Source organism: Macaca fascicularis, chromosome 1, assembly GCF_037993035.2.
Source record: "Macaca fascicularis isolate 582-1 chromosome 1, T2T-MFA8v1.1".
NCBI classification, from domain to species: domain Eukaryota; kingdom Metazoa; phylum Chordata; class Mammalia; order Primates; family Cercopithecidae; genus Macaca; species Macaca fascicularis.
Window position 1 is genome coordinate 25,220,409 of NC_088375.1, and position 20,081 is coordinate 25,240,489.

At 43.7% G+C, this 20,081-nt stretch overlaps 1 protein-coding gene across 1 annotated transcript; it reads right to left on the reverse strand.

Moving 5' to 3' along the window:
• Positions 1–494: 494 nt before the first annotated feature.
• Positions 495–13,425, reverse strand: CREG1 (cellular repressor of E1A stimulated genes 1). Its single transcript, XM_005539881.4, has 4 exons — positions 13,013–13,425; positions 7,531–7,650; positions 5,582–5,766; positions 495–1,772 (listed from the first exon to the last, which is right to left on the reverse strand). The coding sequence occupies exons 1-4, from the start codon at positions 13,364–13,366 to the stop codon at positions 1,769–1,771; spliced, it is 663 nt and encodes a 220-aa protein (XP_005539938.1). The 5' UTR covers positions 13,367–13,425; the 3' UTR covers positions 495–1,768.
• Between the last annotated feature and the right edge of the window lie 6,656 nt (positions 13,426–20,081).

A 20,081-nucleotide genomic window follows, 5' to 3' on the forward strand; every position in this document is an offset into this window, starting at 1 on the left:
AACCCACACCTGCACAAAAAGTAGTCCACAGTGCCCCCTAGTGGCTGACTGGAATATTAACAGCGACATCTTCTGGCACATTCAATTATGAAAGAATCTGCAGCGCCTGCTGTGAAACACTGGTTGACTTTACCCTGTATGATAACTGGGTCTTACCTGAATGTTGATATGTATCTATGTGGTTCCAAATGCTGGAGAAAAAACTCAGTAAGTGGGTAAAGGGAGAAAACCAAATAGCTGCCCTCAACCTAATTCTATCACAAGGTACACTGGCAACCAAATCTGAGGCAAAACCTGTGACAAAGGTTAGATTCTGGCCATGCCCAGAATTTTAGGACATACAAGCTTTTTGCCAATTGGAAAGAGTGGTATTATTCACTTCAAGTTTCGAAACAGCCAGTGACTGATTTAGGAGCATGCTATTTTGATGGTAGACAATAAAACAAAGTGTAATAAATATTAATGTCTATGTTTAAGAAAACAAATCCAACACATTTCATTAAAATAATTCTTTTAATTATTGATGCTTTGAATAAGAAGTCCATTTTACTGAAGTTAGTATAAATTATTTTTCTTAAACAGAACCTGTTTGCTGGATCTCAGTTAAGTTCACTTTGTAGTTTTCAGACACAATGACTCATATTCAACTTTTCTCTTTGCCATTTAAGGATTCAGTGACTTGATTCCTGACATTTCCTCTTTAAGAGGAATCTTATGTCATCTTCTGAAATCATGTATATGGGTAGTAATATTAGTGTCTTCTCTTCTGAAGATGTGATTCTTTTAATGCCATGTTCTCTTCCCTCTGGTGACCTTAGATCGTAGTAGCACTAGACGCTATTAAGAGATTTGGAGCAGTTGAGGAAGGTTTAGGTAATTGTTAAGAGTAGCAGTATTTTTAAAAAGCTGTGGAGAGTGGTTTTGGAGGGGATTTTGTCCCTGGTTGAAGCTGGTCCATGCTGGGTAAACTTTACTTATAAAAGAATACCAGTAACACACAAAATATTCTTCTCCTCTTTCTTTTGTAATCCAGTTTTGGGGCCAAAAAGTAATCTGTGTGCACATGTGTTTTGATAATACAGTCTCAACTTAGGTGGGGAAATTAAATTCAGGAGTTTCATGACTTTCTTTTGTTCTGAGTATCACTTTAGAGTGTAAAAAGTTTTTCAAAAAGTTCTTTATCAGAAATAGTTTCACTCTATGTTGGATTAACAATACCCAGGATTGTGAGACATAAATCAACGTGAGTAGGAAGCTCCATTTGAGTTTCATCATTGTTTGTCTATCTAGGCAAGATGTATTCAGGCGCACCATAATGGGGGCCAATCTTTTGCACAAGGCTCAGACAGCTCAGGAGGCAGCTGTGGTGAGTGACGCACTCTACCCAGCACAGTGGCTTCCAGAAATAAAGAACACATACTCAAGTACCTTCAATGCCAATGGGCAATTTAAATCTGGTACTCACTCCTCTTCAAGAGCACCACTGGAAACATCTTTGGAATTGATGGGACAAAACTTATTTGATTATAGTGAAGGATATTTCTCTATGAAAATGGCTTCAAAATATGAAAAAAGTAGCAACCACATCTTCCAAGAAATCCAGTAACAGGTCAACTCTATTCGTAAACAAGCAAGCAAACAAACCAGCATGTGACAGAAAACAGGCTAATATTCTGAGATGCTTTCCAGAGAAACATTAAGCCCTTTAAGTGTGTATGAGCCACTTTAAGAAACTTCGTAAGTGTTGCTAAATTCGTCACAGTCTGCTTCACCTAGAAAGGGGAACAGAGAGGAAGAATTATTTTGTTAAACTGGGTTAACACATCTTAAAAACTAATTCATCCTACGGAAGGACTAGATAAAATTTCTGATCTAAAATAAGATTTTGAGTTCATTTCAGCCACCAGAATATACTAAAGAACTGCTTGGGTTTGTTAAAATGCAGATTCCTGAGTTTTGGCTTCAATAAGTTGAAGGTAGGGCCTAGGAATCTTTATTTTAACAAGCAACCCTCCTCTCCAAGTATGATTCTGATACACTTTGATGAACTCTACTAGGATGTAGCAAGAAGCAGGCCATTGCCATGGCTGCTGCTGCTATCTTATTTAAGAATATCTGAAGGTTTAAAAGACAAAAATAGTTGAGAACAGAAGGGGTCCTGAACATCAGGGCAGAAGAGCAGTGATGAGCCATTGCCCAGTGATACTGACCCCAGCTGGCAGGTGAACTTTCCCCCTTCCGGCTGCCACCAACCAGGAAATCCATCTCTAAGTATCGAGACTAGGCAAGTCTGTAATCCATGACCTTTTGTTACCTGTGTGTTTGCTAGGAAATATCTGGATGTGCGCCAGAGGAGATAAAATGAGGCTTAGCACAAACATGCTGCTGCCCAGACTTAACAGTGGTCGGAAGCAATGCTTATGCTTATAAGAATTGCTTATTGGCCAGGTGCAGTGGCTCATGCCTGTAATCCCAACACTTTGGGAGGCCGAGGCAGGTGCATCATGAGGCCAGGAGATCGAGACCATCCTGGCTAACACGCCTCTACTAAAAATACAAAAAACTAGCTGGGCGTGGGGGCGGGCGCCTGTGCTCCCAGCTGCTCAGGAGGCTGAGGCAGGAGAATGGCGTGAACTGGGGAGGCGGAGCTTGCAGTGAGCCGAGATCGCGCCACCGCGCGCCAGCCTGGGCAACAGAGCGAGACTCTGTCTGAAAAAAAAAAAAAGAACTGCTTATTCCAGGGTGCCTGCAAATGCTTCGTGTAGACATTTAAGCCCTCCACTCAGCATGCAAACATGCTCACGGGGTCTTCACCCAACAGTCCAATGAGGCAAACCACATTCAGTTAAGCTCCTTATCAGCTCTCACAAGTGGCAGTCTCCGTCTGTGTGAAACAGATTTCAGATGCAGAGGGCTTCGTGGTATTTGGAGGAATGATAACTTCCAAAACCCATCTGGACAAGCCAAGTAAAGTGCCTGCCAAGGTGGGGAAGCTCCAGAATGCCTGTGAGGCCCCTGTGAGTGGTTCCCCAAGAAGATGGGGGCTCTGGTTCTCACAGAGATCACTGTACACTCCCTGGACTATTGAACAGCTCCGGTGGCAGACCTGGTGGGTGGGATTAGTGGGGGCCCTCCTAGACTTGGTGATGGACAATTCCTAGCAGACTGCCCACCCCTCAGGTTCCGGTGCGCTGCCTCAGAAGAGCCACATCCTGCTCTCGCCTTTGGGCCTCCTCTCAGGACAAGGAAAAAATGTTCTCTGTGCTGCAGAAAAGTGCTTCTTTGTCTGCATAATAAAGTGGGAACCTCAAAAGCATCTGTTTTACTCACTTATTCAGTGTGAGACTTATGGGAAAAGAGTTTGGTTTTGTCATTAAACCAGGCACTGCCTTTGGGCATGTTATTTATACAAAGATAATTGCGTTTCAGATATTATGTCCTGTGAAAGTAAACTGTAACTTCAAAGAGCAGGCCTGTCATTCTTAACAGTCATCCTGATAATTTGTTGCCGGGGAATAAGGTTGTAATTGCTACCCCTATATTCCTACGAAGTCAGACGGCTTCGCCAGCCCAGAAGACGATCCCAGGCCCGTGCCTCTCCTGCATGCACAGCAGCAAAACAAGCGCCAGGACTGTCGGATTCTTTATCCCAACAGAGCGTGAGAGTGTTTGTCTCAAGTAACGAGCCAGACAATCATTCCTAAACACCTGCTCTGTGACACATGCTGTCCTAGGCCCTGCTCGGAATTTTTTAAAAATAGAAACAAAACAAAACTGAGCTTCACTGTCAAGAAATTTCCAATCATGGTAGGGAGTCAATAGTCAATAGTTCAACATGGAACTGTTCTACAATTGAAAAAGACACAGATTAAATAAATGCTAAGAATTTAAGCCCTCAAATGACCTACAACTTACAAGTCTACCTTAGTATCATCACCATAATCTCCTGAAACAGCAGTCAGTCATTACAAGCAGAATGTGCATTATAAATTACACTGAGTTAGGAGCCTGGCCCGCTACCAGTGAGGCAGCCAGAGGAGAAGTACAGCATCATGAACCGAAGTCAGGTGATGGCTCTGGAGCAAGAATGCCGGGGTTTGAATCCCAGCACCACCACTTTCTGACTGCAAGACTTTAGTCCAGTTTCGTCTCTGTGCGTCAGCTTTCCATTTCACACATGAGAAAAACAGCACCTACCTGTTGCAGTGGAGGGTTGCGTAAGATAGGGGTGTGCTGAGAATAGAATGAGTTAATATATGAAAAGTAACCAGTGCAGCACCCAGCCAGTAATAAACAATGGACACTAGCTGTTATTGTTACTGTTCTTATCACCTCCCCAGATATGCCAGAATTCCCTGTGTCACCTGAGAGAAGCACCAGTCCCTTGTATTCCTTCATTTGAACCCTGAACTAACTCCAAAGACTCTGATTACACTCTTCTTTCCTTTCTCTTTCTGTCTTTAGGTCCTGGGCTTCATTTTCTCCCATGGCCTCGTTTGTCTCAGCCTCCTCCCTTCCAAGTACTTCTTGGTGGGATAAACCACAATCCCCACAGGCATCTGTAGTACTGGGGCTGATGGGATGGGGTTACTTGCTCAGACTCAGATGAAGGACGTTCACAGTCCAGGAGCACCTGAGTCTAAGCCTCATGAGAAAATGCCATCATGGGTCATAACTGGGTTCTGTCCAGGGCCCAACAAGCATAGCCTTAAAATGGAGTCTCAACCTGGTATCCAGGCCTGTACACAGAGTTCAGGGGGTCTACGAACTTGGCTCAAAAATTTTTTTTTCGTTTTCATTAGGCTCTAACTGAAATGTATCATTTCCTTCAATAATGAATGTAGGGAATAAACCAGAGGGTGACAGCATATCTGTGACTGTCTCCAACAGAAATAGAGAAATCACAGATACTTTCATATCATGTTACAGGTGTTGCAGATGTCTTAAAATATTGTCTTCAATCCTCACTACTTTAAAAGCACAGAAAAGGCCAGGCACGGTGGCTCATGCCTATAATCCTAGCACTTTGGGAGGCTGAGGCAGGCAGATTGCTTGAGCTCAGGAGTTAGACACCACCCTGGGCAACATGGCAAAACCCTGTCTTTAAGAAAATACAAAAAATCAGCTGGGCGTGGAGGTCTGTGCCTGTATTCCCAGCTGCTTGGGAGGCTTGAGGCACAAGAATTGTTTGAACCCAGGAGGTGGAGCTGCAATGAGCTGAGATGGTGCCACTGCACTCAGCCTGGGTGACAGAGTAAGACTCTGTCTTAAAAAAAAAAAAAAAAAAGGAAAAAGTAATAGATGCATTACTAGATCTTATATTTAATATATTAATAAAATAATGAATTATCATATCACACATTTACAAATATTTTTATAAATGTATTTCATTACAGTTGATTTTCTTTTTAATTCTATATATTTTATGTGTTTAAAACATTATTCTGAGAAGGGGTCAGTGCCTTTACCAGACTGCCCAGGGGGTCCAGGGCACATGAAATGGTTAAACCCCCCTTGCTTTAGAAGGCTGAAGATGGCTGTAAGGGCAGCAATCTTAGGTGAAAGATGTGTAAGTACTTACTGAACTGTGACATTATAATATTCTTCCGGTGTCACGATTTTTGGTCCACCAAAGTAGTCCAGGACCCAGATACTGGTTATATTCAACTTAGCAAAGAACCAATTATGGCTGGAAGGCCAGGTTTTCATCTCAGGGTGTCGAATGAATAACGAATGCTTTGCAATATCCATTTCTGTTTCATTCACCTAAAGGACATATATGAAATAAACATTCTTATAGCAGTAACACTTCATTTTCTCATTTATTGAGAATGTGTGATTTGGCCGGGCACAGTGGCTCATGCCTGTAATCCAAGCACTTTGGGAGGCTGAGGCGGGCAATCATGAGGTCAACTTGGCTAACACGGTGAAACCCCATCTCTACTAAAAACACAAAAAAAACAAAAAATTAGCCAGGCATGGTGGTGGGGGCCTGTAGTCCCAGCTACTTGGGAGGCTGAGGCAGGAGAATGGCGTGAACCTGGGAGGTGGAGCTTGCAGTGAGCCGAGATCGCGCCACTGCACTCCAGCCTGGGCGACAGTGAGACTCCACCTCAAAAAAAAAAAAAAAAAAAAAAAAAAAAGAATGTGTGATTCTAGCATTCTATAAATCCTAAGAGTTTACTTAATTGTAAATCTTGGTCTTAACCTTTTGGAATCAAGAGAAAACAAAGGAAATGTAAAGAATGCAGAGAATAAAGATTTCAATTGTTGGTGAAAACAGATATAACGAAGTGGGAAACCACTGTAAGTATAATACCAACTTCCATTGGTAAAAAGGCATTTTGAGCTATTAGAATAACCAGCACTAAGTACTATAACATTACTGGTGCCTAAGACATGTAATGTCTAGCATATTTACCCCATAACATGGACATGTTAAACATACAGATGAATGTACTGAAGGATAAAAATGTTTGGAAGCCACATAACAGAACTCAAAAGCATGTGCTGCTCCTCCATCTTTTTCCTGCCAGTGAAGGACACTCAACTACAGAGATGCATCCACAAAGAATTTTCAGACCATAAATAACACTTGTCATTAATGATTGACACATCATTAATGATTAATGATTGACACATCATTAATGATTAATGATTGACACAGTCAAAAAGCAAATCTGCTGGCTGGGTAATCAGATCAGCACTCCTGACACCGTGCCCACTGCTCTTCCTGAGACTGTATTTGACCTCTTCCCTTCAGCAGGTGATCCAAACTAAATTCACTTCCAGTTTTCAGTAACGGACAGTCCTCTGGTTGGCCTACTTAATATGTTTTCTCTGCTTTAAGCCACTGTTAAAATATGGAGACAAGGAGCCCAGACATGAAAAAACATTATACCAATGTAAAATATAATGGAGAGTCGACGGCTTTGGTCAACCAGATGTTCTTTAGTAAGAACAACTTTATATACAGGAGCTTCATAGTTGTTATATCTGCTTGGTTTCAGAAAATCATTCATTTTCCTCGTACCTTATTTGACACCTATATGAAAACAACTTATTAAAACATTTGGTTTTCATGGAATTACTTCACCTATTAGAATAGAACATGTCCTGACTGGGCATGGCATTCACAAATCAACTGCATTTCACTCTCAAAAGATCTATTCTGCCAGGCATGGTGGCTCACGCCTGTAATCCCAGCACTTTGGGAGGCCAAGGTTGGTGGATCACTTGAGGTCAGGAGTTCGAGACCAGCCTGGCCAACATGGTGAAACCCCATCTCTACTAAAAATACAAAAATTAGCTGGGTGTGGTGATGCGTGCCTGTAATCCCAGCTACTAGGGAAGCTGAGGCACAAGACTCGCTTGAACCCAGGAGGCAGAGGTTGCAGTGAGCCGAGATCACACCACTGCATTCCAGCCTGGGAGACAGAGTGAGACTCTGTCTCAAAAGAAAAAAGATCTTTCATTGTGAATACGATGGTGTTCTGAAACTATTTCCCTTCCTGTAGGATAACTACTTACCTTGGTCACAGTTCCTGACAGTATTATGTGAGCACAAAGGGGACTTTGTGGATCAAATCCATGTTTCTTGCAGAAGTTGGTCTGTGCCAAAGTCATGGTCAGTGTAGCATATGGATTCTCCTGTAGAGAGAAAATGAAGATCCTCTCATGTGAAATATGGTTTCTGGAGAGGTAATAAATTTCAAAAGTTGCATACATGATGTCCCTAGAACTTGACTGGTCTTCCATGAAACAACGAATTGTAAAACACCACCTTCCACTCGGGAAAATAATACTTGGATAGTATCCTGACCACTCCCCAAAGGGGGTGGGGGGTTTTCACATTTAAAATTAACTGACTTGGTAAAAATTATTTCAATATACTTTTTCTGAAACCCTGAATTTAATCCATATTCATCAGAAGAATTATAATTACAGTGACACCCAAATTCAAGGCTGTTCTATAGGCTTCACTGAAAGATTTAAAGGGTTAAACTCTAATACAGAACCACTGCATAAAAACACCACAGTTGCTCAACTGGCTGACTATGCGATTTAAGCAAGAAAGTAGCTGAATCATGCTGCTTGGTTATCTTACATTAGCAGAAACTGTCATGTGATTTCAAAACTGGAGAAGTTGTTCATTCCTGCTTCAGTAAGTCTTACCCCACATTCAAAAAGTAACACAAGTAAAATTCTTAATGCCTTCTTACTCAGACATCAACTTCATAAAAAGCATTGTTGACAGATAGCAAAATTCACACATTGCATTTTAGACTATTTCGGTCTTTAAGCTCTAAGTGTCTTGTGTGGAGAACTGTGCCATTTCACAGTGATCCATCAGAACAGAGAGTCATAAAGAGATTCCTTTGAAATCATTTAGCCAAATAGTCACTGTCTAGAAACTATTAGGCAAGGCACCACAGAAGACCAAAAAGGGGGAGGGGGACACCCAGGTAAACTCCCTCTGAGTTTAGAATCTGGTTGAAAAGGCAGACATAAACAAAAGTGTATGTCCAGCATAGACTGGAGTGATAGAGGAACTATAAGGGGCTTTATAATACATTCAAAACCAGGATAGAAGGTGGGAGGACATATTAAAGGGAGAGGAGATGCTGACTGCAAAAAACACAGAACTGGGTGAGCCTAAGACTTAATGAAAAGCACCAAGAAACCTGATTTGCTGGAAAGAGGGGCCTTCCTACGGGAGGAGGCTGGGGTTGGGAGTGGAGAGGGCTCAAACTCAAGTTAAGGAGTCTAGATTGTAATTTGTAGGCCAGTTTTAGGCAGTGTTTTCGAAGAATCACCTGCCTGGAGAGCTTGTTAAAATGCTGATTTGGGTTAAAATGTTGAAACAGGCCTCACTCCCAACCTAGATAACTGCAATTTTTTCTTTTTTTTTTTTTGAGACGGAGTCTTGCTCTGTCACCCAGGCTGGAGTGCAGTGGTACGATCTCAGCTCACTGCAACCTCTGACTCCTGGGTTCAAGCGATTCTCCTGCCTCAGCCTCCCAAGTAGCTGGGATTACAGGTGTGTGCCACCATGCCCGGTAATTTTTGTATTTTTAGTAGAGACAGGGTTTCATCATGTTGGCCAGGCTGGTCTTGAACTCCTGACCTTGTGATCTGCCCACCTCAGCCTCCCAAAGTGTTGGGATTACAGGCGTGAGACATCGCACCTGGCCTGCAATGTTTTCTTTAAGACAGCGTCTCACTCTGTCACCCAGGCAGTCACCCAGTGCAGCAGCACAATCATGGCTCATTGTGGCCTCGACCTCCAGGGCTCATGTGATCCTCCCATCTCAGCCTCCGGAGTAGCTGAGACTATAGGTGTGCATCACCACATCCAGCTAATGTTTTTTTAATTGTTGTAGACGTGGGGTTTCACTATGTTGCCCTGGCTGGTCTCAAAATCCTGGACTCAAGTGATCTCCCACCTCGGCCTTCCAAAGTGTTGGGATTACAGGCATGAGCCACCAAGCTGTCCTCTATCTGCATTTTATTTATTTAGAAACAGAATCAAGCTCTGTCACCCAGGCTGGAGTGCAATGGCGTGATCTCAGCTCCCTGCAACCTCTGCCTCCCAGGCTCAAGTGATGCTCTCACCTCAGCCTCCCAAATAGCTGGGACTACAGGCGCACACCACCATACCCAGTTTTGTATTTTTAGTAGAGGCGGGTTTCACCATATTGGCCAGGCTGGTCTCAAACTCCTGACCTCAGGTGATCCGCTCGCCTCGACCTCCCAAAGTGCTAGGATTACAGGCTGGAGCCATCGTACCCTGCCTCTATGTGCGTTTTAAACAAACATTCCAGGTAACTCTTCCGCAGTTCTAGGCAGTTGGGTGTTGTTAAAGGTTTCTGGCCAGAGGGCAACGCTGTGACAGGTATTTTTGTTAATCTATTTGGGTAGGCAAGGTGGATGGGGCAGACAGGAAGACTATGTAAGAGTTGTTCTAGTACTTTTAGGCATGAGGTGACAAGCTTAAGGACGAGGTGGCAGGAATAAAGAGGAAGGGGCAAGGATAGAGGCAAAGAAGGCAACAGAAAACTGTCAGGACTTGGGAACCGAGGGATTTGGGGAGGCAGTGAGAACCAACTGGGTTTAATGAGAAAACAGTACTTCCACTAACAGAAATGCAGAAGATCAAAAGCAGCTGGTTTCAGGAGGAAGAGAAAGGACTGGATGTTGAATTTGAGGTGGTGGCAAACTAATGAAGTAAAAATGAACAGCAAGCAGAAATACAGAAAACCCTGAAGAGGTCAGAAATGGACACACATCTGGAAGTGAGTCCTAGTAAGGACTAGAAGAGAGTGTATACAATGAGAGTGTATACAGTGAGAGTGTATACAGTGAGGGTGTATACATTGAGAGTGTATACAATGAGAGTGTACACAATGAGAGTGTATACAATGAGAGTGTATACAGTGAGAGTGTATACAATGAGAGTGTATACAATGATAGTGTATACAATCTTCTGAGGATCATTACAGGGAACAAAAGGGTAGGAAACTGACTTTGAGGGATACTTATTTTAGTAGGTCAGAGAAAAAAATCAAGAGTGACCAGAACAGAAAAGGCACATCACAAGAAAAGAATGCCAAAACAGAAGGGAGGCTAATAGTAAGAGGTCTTGGTGCAGATAATCAAACCCCAAGATTTCCCTTCTGACTCACTGGCTCTGCAGCCAAACATGGTCCCGCTACAAGCTAACATCAGCAACTCTGTCCTACAGACATTTACTATACAAAAATGCCACAAAGAAAGAGACAGACAAAAGACACATCCCAGTGGTAAGTCCATTTGAAGTTCACAACCTCTCTCTAAGTTACAGAGGACAGGCATTTTACACGTGAGAAATGGTCCCAAACCTAGGTCTTCTTGTTCCTTCTGAACGATTTCACCCCCTGTCAATGAGAAGAAATGCAGAGCACCCTGGAGGTCAGAAGGAGGAAAAGAAAAAAGCAGAAACTTTGACCAGCTAATTGATGGAATCAAGTCAGACAAATTCGGATGTGGCCACTTCTTTTCACTGCCATCATGGAAACCTGAAGCCCTGGGTAGGTTCCTTGCCACTGTCCTATCTATTTCTAGAAACATGAAAGACCTGGGCTAAAGTCCTACCTGACAGCCATTAGCTGGCTGGTCACAGGGTAAGTCCCTGCACCTCTGAGTCTGTGTTTCCTCACTTCTGAAATGGGGACAATAATACCAGGAACTCCCTGGTCACCTCACAAATTTAAATATGATTATGTATTGCTCAACCTCCCTCCTTCCCCATTAGAATCATCAGGGAGTGGTTTGTGGGGCATGGGGGAAGGGGTGTTGTCTTAAAATAAAATGTGTTTTCAATAAAATACCTTGGCATCCCATTGTTAAAGCCTTCTTAAGTGACTGCGATTTGCAGTCAAAGTTGAGCACCGCCGATGGAGTGGAGTGAGTTTGTTTTGAGCAAATGCCTAAAGGTGTGGAATGGGCTGGGAATGAGAAAATGGTGAACTGGGGTGTATCTGCCTTAGCTAAAAGAGGGCACTGCTTCTGTTTTGGCTCAGAGAATGCAGGCCCACAGTGTCACTGGATCTTCCCATTTTTCAAGAAAAGTTAGAGATTTACATTTTAAAGTAAAATCTAAATTTTAAAATGTTGGTCACAAATTCAACTTTATTAAAAACAAAACAGAACTTTGTGTGCGCCAAACTGGTCGGTGGGACACATTCAGCTGATGGGCCACCAGCCTGGGATATGTGGTGGGAAGAAAGATGAACCTGAGATGAAACTACGGGTTTGCCCGCTGGCTTTAAACAAGTTACTTAACCTAGGTAGGCCTCAAGTTCTTCATCTGCAGAATGGGGTATATAATACCTACTTCAAATAATTAACAGAAGAGACAATGAATGGAAGGCGAATGGAAAAGTGATGAATCAAGCATCAGTTTCTTACATCCTGTCTTTATCAACAACGCTGTATTTTCAGAGTTGAACTCAAATGTGAGAGCTTTGTCAAAAAGACCCTCCATCAAATCAGGTTTCGTTCCTGGACTCTCTGCGTCTCCGGCCTGCCAAGCTGTGTCTGTGACCCCATCCCTGAGAGAGCAGAGGTCCACCAGAGTTGTAAGTGTAGCCCTGCACCAGAAGGTGGGCAAAGGGCGAGGAAGAGATGGACCTTCAATTAGCTCTGCATCTTACTGAGGAGCCACTATGCCTGTGGAGGCCTAAAGACTGCAGTAATCATTGTAATCGTCCACGACATTGTACATTAGCTTCTTGCTGCAGGAGGGAAAAGCTTAATTCAGAAAGGGTAAGAGAGAGCAAGAAACCCTGAAGTCACATATTAAAGTGCTTAAATACCCAACAATCTCTATGCCCTGTAAAACCTTTAAGAATAGGAGCCCAGGCCGGGCGCCGTGGTTCACACCTATCATCCCAGCACTTTGGGAGGCCGAGACGGGTGGATCACTTGAGGTCAGGAGTTCGAGACCAGCCTGGCCAACATGGTGAAACCCCGCCTCCTCTAAAAATACAAAAATTAGCCGGGTGTGGTGGCACGCACCTGTAATCCCAGCTACTCGGTAGGCTGAGGCACGAGAATCGCTTGAACCTGGGAGGCAGGTTGCAGTGAGCTGAGATAGCGCCACTGCACTCCAGCTTGGGCCACAAAGGGAGACTCCCGTCTCAAAAAAAAAAAAAAAATTAGGGGCACAGTTAATAGAGACACTGTGCCCCAAGATGACTCTGGACCACTCAGGGATGAGAAGTCCTCGGGCTGCTGGCAGAGAATTTATACCCCAGGTGCGTGTCCCAGTCGCAGGGGCGTGTGCGAAATTCCTGGTACCTAGTTGCCCAACACCCGGGACGCTGCAATGCCCACCCGCCAGCGCTGCAGAGAAGCGGCAGACGTTCGAGCCACGCTCCACTTCCCGGGAAGAATTTGGGCCAAGGTGAAGGCTTGCTCTGTGGCCGCCCCGCCCACAGCCCGCCTGGGGAAGCCGCGGGCCCCAGCTCACCTGCAGGTTGTTGACGGAGAGCTGCAGCGGGCTCAGGTAGAAGTAGGGCACGCCGCTGCCCGCGCCCGGGGGCCCGTCGCTGAGCGAGAGCACGTCGGCGAAGGGCCGGCCGCGCACCGCCTCCAGCGTAGAGATGGTGGCCAGAGCGCCCCAGTCGGAGACGTGCGTCACGAAGCGGGCCACGCGCGCCGCGTCCTCGCGGGGTGGTAGCGGCGGCAGCAGCGAGGCCTCGTCCCAGTCCCCGTGGTCCCGGCCACCGCGACCCCGCGCGGGCGACACGAGCAGCGCCAACAGCGTCGACGCCAGCAGGGCGGCGAGCAGGGCGCGCGCGGACCCGCGGGCTAGCCAGGCCATGGCGGTATCTCCAGCCAGAGTCCCAGGCCCCAACACCTGCAGCGACCCAGCGTGAACCCGGCGCGCCCAGGCCCCGCCTCTCCGCGATGTGCCAATCAGAGCTAAGCACAATGCAGGGGGCGGGGTCCCTCTGCCGTTCCGCAACCTGCGGGAGACGCGATTGGTTCATCCGCCTTCCAATCGCTCCGCCCGCCCTCTTTAAGTATTGTGAATTTGTCCTAAATGGGATATTTGTTTTGTTTTGTTTGACAGGCGGAAAAAGAAAGGCTTGAAGAAATCTAGCAACTTGCCCAAGTCGTACTGCTAGGAAAAGACCAGGCTCTTTACACAGGCACACACCCCTCCTTTTAATACCTTTGAAGATGAATATCTGGCATCTGAGAGGAAATGCTGCATTTTCTACCCATGCGCCTCTTTTCTGTTGAATTTACCATCAGCTCCAAAGAACAGCGAGAGTCAAGCAAACACTGACATATAGGTGCTTGGAGATAAACGTTTATTCGATTTGGCCAAAGCGAGAAGGCGGGAGGGCAAGATCTCTCAAATCTGCCTTTACAAAAAGAAGTAGAGAGTCTTTATGCGGCCAGAGAGTCAGGGAGGAGGAGTTTCAGGGAATGAGGGGAAAAGTCTGTGTTTCTTCAATCTCAGATAATTCCTTGAACAATCAGATTTCTGGGTGTCAGAAGCTAGTCTCAATGTACCTCAAAGGACTTATTCCTCCTACAAACTTTTTCGTAACCCTGAAGTTATCTCCTCCTGCTTGAGAAAGACACAGTACATCAGCAGTTTATGATTATGTTGTAGTAACAAGGAATATTGGGCAAAAAGAGAGTTGTTAACATGTGCAAGCAAGGGCCTAATCAGAAGTTTCATTATTTCAGTCACTAACAAATGCTGGGGTGCTGAAATCTCAAGGGGCCCCCTTACACTAGTAGTAAAGTTAGGCAGAAACCCAAAAGTTCAAGACCTTTAAAAAATTTTTATTTACTTATTTTTACATTTTTAATTTTTGTGGGTACAGAGTAGGTGTATACATTTATGGGGTACATGAGATATTTTGCTACAGGCATACAATGCATAATACTCATATCTGGGCAAATGGGGTGTCCATTGCCTCAAGCATTTATCTTTTGTGTTACAAACAATCCAACTATACTTTTAGTTATTTTAAATGTACACTTAAATTATTATTGACTCTAGTCACCCTGTTTTGCTATCAAATACTAGGTCTTATTCTAACTATTTTTTGTACCCATTAGCCATCCCCACTCCTTGCCCGCAAGTCCCCCCGCTACCCCTCCTGGCTTCTGGTGACCATCCCTCTACTCTCTATCTCCATGAGTTCAATTGTTTCCATTTAAGCTCCCACAAATAAGTGAGGACGTGTGAAGTTTGTCTTTCTGTGCCTGACTTATTTCACTTCACATAATAACCTCCAGTTCCAACCATGTTGTTGCAAAGACAGACAGGATCCCATTCATTTTTTATGGCTGAATAGTACTCCATTGTGTATATATACCACATTTGCTTTATCCATTCATCTGTTGATGGACACTTAGGTTACTTCCAAATCTTGGCTGTTGTGAATAGTGCTGCAATAAACACAAGAGTGCAGACATCTCTCAATATACTGAGTTTCTTTATTTTGGGGATATACCTAGCTGTGGGATTGCTGGATCATATGGTACCTCTATTTTTAATTTTTTGAGGAACCTTCAAATTTTTTTCCATAGCGGTTATACTAATTTACATTCCCACCAACACTGTACAAGGGTTCCCTTTTCCCCACATCCTCACCAGCATTTGTTATTGCCTGTCAAGACCTTTTAAACTACTGGCCCAGGAGTCCCTCATATAGACACGCAAAGGGATTGTTAGTCTACTATCAATATCCCATGTATAAATTTGAACTTACCAGTTCAGGACCTGTTAAGACATAAAGCTTGGGGTCGGTGGTTTCATGAATTTATTGCCCCTGCTGCCCTTCCCTGCTCCATGTAAGGGACATTCCTTTTGCTTCTTCTAAGATGACCTGTCTCATTCTTTCAGGGGTGCTCCTGATTCTGCTATTCTGGAAACTGGTAAATAAGCTCATAGCACCTGGCCTCCATTCTTCATGACTTTAAGCTTTGGTCGCGTCTTTTTGGAGCAAGTCTTAATCTTTTTGGCCTGGCCTCAAATTTCCACTGTAATTGTTGTTATAAAGACTGTATGGTGGTGTTAGTGCAACAGTTTGTCATCTTGTAAAGCTGGCTCTGGCAGACACCTGGCCCTGTGAGGCTGAGTTGTGTAACAGAGGTGAAGTAATTTCACTCAGCTGCTGAGCAGCTGTGGGCAACAGGTGTGTGAGCCAAAGTCCCACCGCTACTTCCCTTCTCAAACCCAGCCTCCTAATATTCAGCCAACTTCTCAGGCTACTCAGAAGGAATTGTGTATCAGAAGCAAGATCATCTACTCTGAGTAGGAGACTTCAGTGCCCTCTGGTGGCCAAATGATGTCACACACCCTGATTTCGACGTTGGGGTAGAAGGATCTTTAATTAAAGTTGGTTTGCTTTATAACAACTGAATTTGGAGGAACTTCAAGATAGATGGAAAACTAAGTGGGAGAAGTTCAAAAGGAGGAAAATTGGGTTCATCATTTTAAAAACAAATGATTAATACAAATAGTTTGAGTACCTGCCAGTTATAAACATTTCATCCCTTACCTGTTGAGGAAAGAATACTCTCACATTTGGAGTTCTAATCTCAGGTCTGCCACTATCTTGCCATGTGACCATGTGATTTTATCTTACCTTTGGGCCTCAATTTTCTCCTCTAAAATGAGGAATTGAATTAGATGGTATTAACATCTGATGCCTCTTGTAGCCCTGTATCTTCTTTTTCCTTGTGGTTGTTTGTTTGTTTTTCTTTTCTTTTCTTTTTTGAGACAAGGTCTTGCTCTGTCACCCAGGCTACACTGTGGTGGTGGCTCATAGCTCACTGCAGCCTCAAACTCCTGGGCTCATGTGATCCTCCCTCAAGTGATCCTCCCACCTCAGACTCCCATGTAGTTGGGACTAAAGATGTATGCCACCACAGCTGGCTAATTTTTCATTTTTTGTAGAGATGGAGTCTCATATGCTGCCCAGGCTGGTCTTGAACTTCTGGCCTCAACTGGTCCTCCCACCTCATTCTCCCAAAGTGCTGGGATTATAGGCATGAGCCACTATGCCTGGCCTTATTTTTCCATTAACATGCAAAGTATGAGCCCTTTGTAAGTTTCACAATGTGAATTTTTTTGCAAGAAGATTAAAACATTTATTTATTGCTACACCATTTATTACTGGCATACAAAATAGCAATAGACCCTCTTACAGCTCCATTATAAAACACGTGCCTAGAGCTTGGTCTCAGGCATCAGAGCAGGAGAATGAGGTCTACAAACCCTCCGGCTTTAAGCACACCACCTCAGTATCTGTCTTTGTGTTTGCTGTTCCCTATGCTCAAAATGCTCTTCCCTCAGCTGCTGGCATGGCTGCCTCACTCCCGTCGGGACCTCCACTTAGATGTCACTCCTCAGCAGTGATTCCTGGAGCACTCTTTCCGAGAGGCCTTCCCCAGTTACTCTCCATCAACCAACTCTATTTCTTTCATAGCAATCATTAATTCATCATAACAAAAATAAATACTATCATAACAGTATTTATCTATTTTTTTAGCTACGTGTTAATTGTCTCCACTGGTAGAATGGGAGCTCCGGGAGAGCAGGAATGTTGTCTATCCTGTTCACCTTCGTATTCCCAATGCTCAGAGTGGGCACTACATAAATATTTATTGAATGACTACCTGATGGTGAGTAATACCTGGCAAAATTCTTTGCACATAGAGCTGTATAAAATTAATAGGAAGTGAGGATGACTAACAACCAGACACTCCACCGGACACTCCAGCTTTTGCTTAGCAAATCCTCCTCATTGGGATATTAGGGGAAGCCCTCAGCCAGGAGTGGCTAAAATGGTCATTCCAGATCCTGCTGCTTCTCATCCTGACTTTATGTTTTCATTTGAACAGCCTACACTGGTCCCCATTCCCACAGGCCCACTGTGGAATAGCTATCTTTTCCTTATGTCGAGGTTTGATCCTTGTGACCAACCCACTCCGCCAACTCCTTTTTTACATGGTGTTGCCCTTGTTTATTTGTCTAGGCCACCACCGGTTCCTTCTGGGTTAGAAGTGGTGGCTTTGTCCTTTCTGTGCCCCAGCACTGAGCACAGATCCAGGCATTCAGCAGGTACCCATTACATGTTATTGACAAATGAATTGTATCAGAACAATCACACCAAGGGCAGAGGGTTCCCAGGCTGTCTGCCGTAGCTCAGGCTTTAGTCTTTGAAGAATAGAAAATTTCTCTTTTGTGGTACGCATGCTTCAAATAGTAGATAGCTAGTAAAATAGTGAAGAGAGTTAGCTCTGGAGTTAGCCACTTAAACATGACCTTACATAGGATGATACTGAACCACAATTTCCCTGTCATTAAAATCATAGCTCCTTCTTCACTGGATTTTTATGGGGATTAAATGAAAGAATGCATTTAAAATATCCATTATAGTGCCTGGAACAGAATAGATGCTCAGTAGTTATTAGCTATGTGTTAGTAATTGTTAGTTTTTTTCCCTACTATTTCTTTTTTTTTTTTTTTTTTTAGACGGAGCCTTGTTCTGTCACCCAGGCTGGAGTGCAGTGGTGCAATCTCAGCTCACTGCAACCTCCACCTCCAGGGTTCAAGCGATTCTCCTGCCTCAGCCTCCCAAGTAGCTGGGATTACAGGCACGTGCCACCGCACTCAGCTAATTTTTTGTATTTTTAGTTGAAATGGGGTTTCACTATATTGGCCAGACTGGTCTCGAACTCCTGACCTCAGGTGATCCACCCGTCTCGGCCTCCTGAAGTGCTGGGATTACAGGCATGAGCCACTATACCCGGCCTTTTTCCACTATTTCTGTTCCCACTTTCTACTCTAAAAAACTGTAGATTACTTCATTTAATTTCTCTATAGATTTTTCACACTTTTCACTGTGGCCTCTGCAGGAAAAAAGAAGCCTCTTGAAAAAAATAACTTTATAAGATGTCTTGAAAGTCCCCAGGCAGCTATTGAGGAAGAACTTTCATAGCTCACCGCAGCTTTGAGGGAGAAAATGCTGATGCTTGTTATTTTTCATTAAGCAGATAGCCTTTCCCCATGGTTCTTCTCACATCCCTTCACTTGAATCAAATGTTCCGAATTTAAAAGGTAGCAATGAAAACTTGCCCTTTTGCTGACTGCCTTGAGTTTTACATTTTTCTCTTTCATGCACATTTACATTTGGATAACAATTATTTTCCAGACATTTGGGGAACAATTCTTGACTCCTTTCAATCTAGAGGACATGTTTTCCAAATGCCTGACAGTGCTTGGTACATAGAAAGACTTGTTAATATGTATCTTTTGGATTGCATTTGTTTAATCAAAAACTCATTAACTAAGCTTTAGAAGAGTAGTCATCCCAGTATTTCAATATATTTGTAATATTTGTTTTTTAAATTTTACTTTAAGTTCTGGGATACATAGGCAGAACGTGCAGGTTTGTTACATAGGTATACACGTGCCATGGTGGTTTGCTGCACCCATCAACCTGTCATCTAGGTTTTAAGCTCCACATGCATTAGGTATTTGTCCTAATGCTCTCCCTCCCCTTTACCCCCACCCCCCCACAGGTCCTGGTGTGTGATGTTCCCCTCCCTGTGTACATTTGTTCTCATTGTTCAGCTCCTACTTACGAGTGATAACATGCAATGTTTGGTTTTCTGTTCCTGTGTTAGTTTGCTGAGAATGATGGCTTCTTGCTGCAAAGGACATGAACTCATCCTTTTTTATGGCTACAAATTATTCCATGGTATATCAATATATCAGTCATATTAAACAGGAAAAGAAAGTTACCTGCAAGTCAGAAGAAAATAATTAAATCAGAATTTGCACTAAAACAAGGCCAGCCTTTCACATCATCACCATAGCAGTTTTAAAAGCACAAATGAAAGAGTGCCCTATAACAAAATATCTGTCCACTTTGCCTGCCAAATGCCCATAATTCCACTACTTATGCATTTGTACATTATATGTATGCATTTAACACTTAAGTATGCATTGAGTGCCAAACACGCCCTGGGTGCTGTGATGGGTGCTGAGGATGAAAATTATTAATAGACATTGTCCCTAATTTTAAGAAAAATTTCTGCTTAATTTATTCACAAATTAGCAAAGAGACAAATTATACTTCGATGTCATTAGTGCAATGTGGAGGGCTATCCACAGGTAAAGGGGCGAGGGAAGAAGGAGCAGAGGCCTGTCTCGAGGGAATGTTCATATCAGAGGTATTCTTGAGTTGAATCTTGAAGAATAAATAGAAGTGTGGCAGACAGTGAGGAGGTGGGAGAGAGAGAAGGAGAGGAAGAGTTTTACACAGAGGAAATAGTAGGTACATTGGCAAGAAGACATGATTTGTCAGAAAAAGCCATTTTAAGTTGAAGAGAACGTGAAGAACCAATGCGGGGAGATGAGCATGTTCAGCTGGGTAGGGGAAATGTATCATGCCAAGAAGAGATTTTGACTTTGGGAAGCCATAGAAAATTCATGTGTTAGAAAGATCAGTTCAGGCACGATGGCTCATGCCTGTAATCCCAGCACTTTGGGATGCCAA